Source organism: Cyprinodon variegatus, unplaced genomic scaffold, assembly GCF_000732505.1.
Source record: "Cyprinodon variegatus isolate N-32 unplaced genomic scaffold, C_variegatus-1.0 Scaffold894, whole genome shotgun sequence".
In the NCBI taxonomy this organism is placed as follows: domain Eukaryota; kingdom Metazoa; phylum Chordata; class Actinopteri; order Cyprinodontiformes; family Cyprinodontidae; genus Cyprinodon; species Cyprinodon variegatus.
The window spans coordinates 124,630-131,543 of NW_015151347.1; the positions used below are offsets into that span (position 1 = coordinate 124,630).

Consider the following 6,914-nt stretch of genomic DNA (forward strand, 5'->3'; position numbering starts at 1 on the left):
CCCTTCTGTCAAATTTTAGAACCCATTCTGGCCCGCAAGTCAAAAAGTTTGCCCACCCCTGCTCTAGAGGCATTTCTACTGGATTCTGAGCTGTGTCAAGGTAGGGCCATTGTTTGGGATCTGTAGTGTCCCTAATCAGCTGCACACGATTTGTGAGAAAGACGTGAAGTCTTCGTACCTCGTTGGAATATATATCAGGACTAATTGGTAGTCAGTCCAAAAGAACTCCTCATCAAAGTTTATATCAAGTTCTGTTTTTATCATGACACTCATTTTAGCAGAGGTGACTGCAGCTAAGAGTTCTTGTCGCAGGATACTAGCTTAATCCATAACTATGCTACTGTGTAGTTTGTTGTTATTGCCTTTGGACCTAATATAATAGCAGATTTAGACTTGTATTCAACTTTATTTATCCCTTGGGATTACTCCTTTAGGGAAATACTCGTTCCAGTAGCTTATATAGAGTAGAAATTAAGATGCCATTAAAGATAAAAATACAAAAGACAATGTAAAAAGTGTGTATGCACTGAGCATGCTCCGTAGCCATTGTTACCGGCATCAGGGGAGTGATGCTGTTCCACTTTTATAATGTCCTTTAGTTCTGGTGGATGGTAAAATCAGGGTACTATAACCAATTTCAGCTTTTTCAAACCATTTTTCCAGTCTCCCATCTTGAGCGTAGGTTATCAAGAATGGAATCATCGCATTCTGTGCCTCTACAGCAGAGCTCTTTTAAGATACTTTTGCCACTTTAAGTGAAAGGAGCGACAAACCCTGTGGGTAATACAAAGAGATCACTGAGGGTATGGCCATTTAATTCGAAGCACATGACCTCCATATGAGGCATCAGGTTTTAAGTTAAGTGGCTGTTATGGTGGCTCTTTCCAAGGGTGCAAGATGAGGCAAAGCATCACTTTGGTTGGAATTAAACTGGAGACGTAAACCTGCAAGTTTGCAAAGGGCTTGTATTTCAGTGATGAGCTGTTGAGCCTTTTTGACGCATGACACAATCCTTGGGTATTCATATCTGTGCTGTTTTGCAAGACACTTATGGCCAAAATTAGCATATCCAGAGGACAATCCAGCACCAAACCGATGTACCGGGATTCTGTTGTCTTTCCGCTCTGCATCGTTATCGTCCTTCTGGCCATCCAGGACAATTAGTTTTAAAACTTGCTGTAGAGCTCCCGAGTTACCTTTGGATCTGTGCTGTCTCTCTAAATAATGTCCTCCTTGCCCTGTGTTGGCAGGTTTGTTCTGGTACCATGTCTTTCTGATGAAGGTGCTGCTGGAAAGCATAGAAGATTTAGACCTTTTTTGATACCCCACCCTGACTTGTACTTCTGTCAACACCACATAAATCAGATAACATGAGATGTCTTCTGACTCTTGTGATAAATCACTGAAATGAACACACCCATAACACATTCAGCCTAATGCTACTCTGCCTTCTAACACACTGAAGTTGAGTAATAGTATGTATGATGCTGATCGGGCTGTCAGGGACTTATTCCTGATGCAGACACTGAGGCAAAAGATAACTTTTTAACAAAAAATTTAAAAAAATTATCAAAAAATGTTTTCGTCAAAACCGGTGTGATATTTTTTCACAGGTGAATATCTTCAAAACAAACAAACATCCTGTATTCTGACTGAATGTGTTGCCTTGTCGCTAATGGTGACGCCCAAGTCCCTCCAGTGCATTTAGAAATGGAAGAATGCAAACAGACGTACTTAGCTCACTCTATGGTTTACATTCCAACATTTAAAAAATGTAAAACCGCCTGCACAGATTGGGGCAGAGCAGCAAACAAATGGCTCCTTTAATCCCTTCTGCTGGGAAGAAAGCTGTACCGATTTTTTTGCTGATATACCTTTAGGCCCTCTGTGGTTGAAGTGATTGATAATATCTGTGTTTGCTTTCAGCTACAGCGTCGTTGCTCCACAATGAGCAGTAGCGCCGGTGCTCCTGTTGGCAGACTGGGGCTCTATGAAATCAAGGGCCTCCTGTTCTCTTTCCTGCACATTGTCAAAACTTTGTCAGAGGGTCAGTCACAAACCTACACACACAACTCACAACAGAATATCCCTTAAGACATTAAAGACGCTCAAAGTGTGCTTATGAAAAAAATGCTCTCTTTCAGAAACTCTAACAGCCTACTGGAGCAAAATCAACCCTCAGGACATTATGAATTTCCTCAGCTTGCTCGAGTAAGTAGTATATGAACAGAACCTATTCTGCTTGTGGGGTTTTTATAAACCCTCCAAATGTTTTAGTGAAACTGGGAACCTGTTCTGTCATGCTTGATGTTAGTTAAAAGTATTTTACCTTCTGCTGGCAGGGAAAAACTTGTTCTCTGTTATGCAATTAAATGCCAACATAAACGTAAGAGGTCTCAAGGAATTTTCTGTTGTGTCTTCCCTGCAGGACTTGTATTATCCAACTTCGGTACATTGGCAAGAGAAACATAAGCAGGTAAGACAGCAATACCAGCGCTTCGCTTGGACCCAAGTACAGTCTTGTTAGATATCAGTGGCATATTTCAGACTCTCATCTGCCAAAACCAGTTTCTTAAAGGGATCATAGAATTATTTTATTGGGTATTTGGTGCTGGACTTAAAGGTCTCTGAATAGGATGTGTAACATTGGTTGGGCTGAAAATGGCATATTTGCTGTTCTGTGAGCCCTAATGCAAGCCTGGTTAAAAGCCCTAGAATGAAACGACAGGTTTTCCTCCTTTTATGGTATGCTCATGAATATTTAGATGAGCTGTACGCTGATTGGTTGGTTTACAACGAGCAAAGATGCATCATAGCAACAAGCACTCACTCACTGAAACATAGAAATTTTTGATATGGTAGGGTGACCAGACGTCCTCTTTTTCCCGGACATGTCCTACTTTTCATACCTGAAAAAAATATCCAGGGGAAATTCAAAATTGTCCCGGATTTTGGTTCACTCCGGCAGGCAGAAATAAATAACATGGAAGAAATAAATATGGTAAAAAATACAAAGAAAGAATAAACCAAAACAAAAATTTTATAACATGCACATAAATAAATACTTAAAAAATAAGTAATAAGTAATAAAGTTGAAGATTATAACGAACAATAAATAAATAAGATAATTATTACAAAGGCGAATAAAAAAAGAAGCTAATTAAAAGAGATATATACATTAATGTCTCACTGTATAATTTAATTTCTACCTACATTTATTTGTTTATTGTATTTTGGGGGGCAATTAATTGTATGCTTATTTATTTATTGAGCATTTATTTATTTCTGTATTTATTTTTAATTATGGCAGGATTGGTCCTCCATAAAAGTACAGGCCAGAACTAAATAAGGCAACATCCCTAAATTGACGTCAATTCGGGGCTTAGTTTGAATTCGCCCTTTTTATGGTGGAAGTTTAGAATTGTGAGATTTGCAGAGAAAGGAGGTGTCGAACGGGTTTGAACTTCTCAGTACGTCCATTTCCCACTGAACTATCGTTATTCATCTATGACGATGTAAACGTGGTCTTGCATTCTATGACCCCTTTAAATGGCCTTGACCTCGAGATAATTTTTTCAATAGGTTAGGTGTTAACTGCCAATAACCCAGACCATCTAATTTGAACCAAAAAGTTCTACCTGAATATTAAATAATGATTTTCTACGTAGCAAAAATCTGAAAATTTAAGTTTACCCTACACGTTAAAATCGTGTGTAAAGCATGCATTTTGGACATAAAGTGAAGAAAAAAAATCACATCTGAACATAACTTCTATTCAATTCAATTCAGTTTATTTATAAAGCGGCAGTTCAAAACACCTCATCTCAAGGCACTTTGCAGAGAGAATTTAATCAGATCATCTAGTCAGATTGGATAAAAGCTTTCTGTCTTAGGAAACCAGCTGATTGCATCTGCAGTCAGACTTTGCAGGATTCGCTCCTTCTGGATAAGAATGTGTTGACAGTAAATGTTGGCTTTTAATGTGTCGTTGACTCTACAGTAATCCCTCAAGCCCCTGTCACACATGACGATTTAGAGCAGCGTATGCCTGACGTACGAAAAATCTGGCATATGTTGGATAAGTTATGGGTACATTTTGTATAAGTTACGAGCACGCTAAAACACGCTAAAACACATCGACATACGGCAAGTACCTTGAGAAATCTTGAGCATGCTCAAAATTTCTCGACGTACGCCAGCTTATGTTCATACACAGGGCATAAGTTACAGGTATGTTATATAATCTTTGACATACGTTAACTGTAAGTTACTCATAAGTCCTGGTGTCTAGCTTATCCAAAACCTATGAGTATCGTGTGCATAACCTATGCCTAACTTAACAAGATCTCCAATGTATATCAATGTATTTGACGTGTTTCAGACGACAGCTGAACGTGTTTCTTCTGTATAATGCCGCATTGGCAGCGTTTTGGTTTAATAGTCGGTTCACAGGAGGAAACCGTCTTTTCGCCTCCAGACTTCCTCCCCATCGTAGGGTGAGTGTGAAGGTGACTGTGATGGTTCCTCCTTTTTCTTTTTATTTATTAATTAATAAAATTTTTTTTTCTTTTTTCGGGCAGGCGGCAAACAGCAGTTAGGTTAATACTGAAATCAAAGATATCTTTTTATCCAGACCGGGCGCCTCTGGGCGTCACGTATTGCGAGATTTTAGGGAACAACCGCCACTGAACTCTGATTCTACTGCGTGGATGGTTCATGTTGTGCCGATCAGTCTGCTGATACCAAGTGATCACTCAGTTTGTTCTTCTAACGTCGCCTGGCTGCGGTCTGACTTTCCTTCCCCCCGTAGTGAGTTCTTCACCCTTTAGGTGTTCAGCCCGCTTCCCTTAGCAGGCCTGGAAAACAGCAGATAGCCGGCTCACAGGCACACCCACAACTCCACAGGTGGCCATCATCAAATTAATTGTCCTTAAAGTCCACAGTGGATTAAAATCAATAAAATAGCAAAAACATACAATAAAACGAAAAAGAAATCATGCATAATCCAAAGTATTTACACATTCACACGTTCAGAGTAAAACCAATTTCCACTGTGTGACACATGCGCTCACAAGCGTTCAATAGGGGATCCCTCTCAGGAGTGGATGCACCAGCATTTTATTTTAAAAGCGGATTTCTTTTCAAAAAATTTACGAAAACCCTTCACTATATCTTTAAGTTAATTTGGGTGTTAAAATTAATAATCAAATGGCTTTAAAAAGGAAAATCTAAAGATGCACAGACCTTTATCCTTGTTTTGTTGTTCATAAAGTTTGATATTTTTTACATCATGTTTCTGTTCTCCTTAATAATGTGATATTGTTAATAAAAAAGAAAAATTGTCTTAGCATGTCTGCTTTAAAAGAATAAAAATAAGTCCATCAACTAAAAAAATGAATGTGGATCCTGTGTGTTCATTCCAGGAACCAGGACATATGTGTGTCAAAGCTCTTCTCTTCGGACAGGAAGTCTCAGACGATGCCAGCCATGCGTTATAACCGTGCTAGCCTGATGCAGAACAAGATTCACCAGTTCAGCACCATGGACACCTCTCTCACCCTCAACATAGGTAACCTAATCTCCCTGTTTAGGTTATTATGTTTGCACTCTTACCAGTTTATAAGGAAGGAACTCCTCTTAACACCCACCTAATTTGAAGTAATCCTCGCCTATTTTGCATGCCCAAATGGAAAAGCAAATAACTGCGGCACTGTACGCCCAAATTACATATGTGATACATCATTTGACAGCTAACACTTTCTAGTTTCTGAAAATATAAATGAAAACAGTGTGAATAAGACGAAGCCTGAACTGCATCAGTTCAAACATGACTCAAAGTTGTTTTTTTTTCTTCTCAGAAATAATGGGTATTATTTGAACAGCACTAACAAAGACATGCTTAAGAATAGGCATGTGTCATTGTATTACATTTGTTCTGCATCGCATCAACCAAAATTTCAGAACATTTCAGACCTCTAGCTATAATAGTTCCAGAGCTGTGGGGCTTTGAACTTTTGGTGTCACCAGCATCTCCAAATGTACCAAATCATGTCAAATGCTTTTACTCAACTATTTGACCCGTAAAATATCACTGAAACATTTTGATGGCATTTCTAAGTATTTTTCCACTTTTTTTTTCATTTTCATCTGATGATTGACTGGTGAGGTCACCACCCATGTCAATAATGACCGTATGGTTTCCTGATTCATCTTTTTTTCAGATATATTTTAGAACATATAATGGGAAAAAAATAAAGACAAACTAATTTGAATTAAATTAAAGTTAAACATTTTATTCTAATGCACAAATTTGGAAAGAGCACAAATAATAATAAAAAAAATAAGTAAACAAATCTAAACAAATATATAAGACTATATATATATTTAGTTAGGTGCATAAATATATATATATATATATATATATATATATATATATATATATATATATATATATATATATATATATATATATCTCCAAGTCTGGTCACTTAAACGACCACCTTAAATTGCCAAATCAGATCACCTAAATCTACAGTAAGGGATAAAATGGGATTTTGAGTGGATGTTATTTAACAATGTTTTTATTTATACACTGATTAGGTTAATTAAGGATTGATTCTAAATGAGCACAAATTAATTGTAATTAAATGATTCTTTCAGGGCAACTTTCATTCCATATATTCCAAGATTTCTTGTCAGTATATATAATAATAATTTCCTAAACGGCATGCCATATATATGTATGTATATGTGTATACACATATATGTATATGTGTGTGTATATATATGTATGTATGTTCTTCACTAAGAACTTTTATTATTCGCTTGCAAGTTGACAGTCGATTAGGATCTTAATGTCTGGACTGGTTTGCGTAAAGCTCTGAAGTTTATTCCAAACCAATATCTCAGAGTTT

At 37.3% G+C, this 6,914-nt stretch overlaps 1 protein-coding gene across 3 annotated transcripts in view; it reads left to right on the forward strand.

Moving 5' to 3' along the window:
- The window catches only part of dock11 (dedicator of cytokinesis 11), a 134,203-nt gene that overhangs the window by 94,659 nt on the left and 32,630 nt on the right, over positions 1-6,914 (forward strand). For all 3 annotated transcript variants that reach the window (XM_015397869.1, XM_015397870.1, XM_015397871.1), the window contains 4 exons: positions 1,927-2,047; positions 2,145-2,211; positions 2,429-2,476; positions 5,424-5,569. In XM_015397869.1, the coding sequence (XP_015253355.1) occupies positions 1,927-2,047; positions 2,145-2,211; positions 2,429-2,476; positions 5,424-5,569 (382 nt within the window). The remainder of the gene's footprint in view (positions 1-1,926; positions 2,048-2,144; positions 2,212-2,428; positions 2,477-5,423; positions 5,570-6,914) is intronic.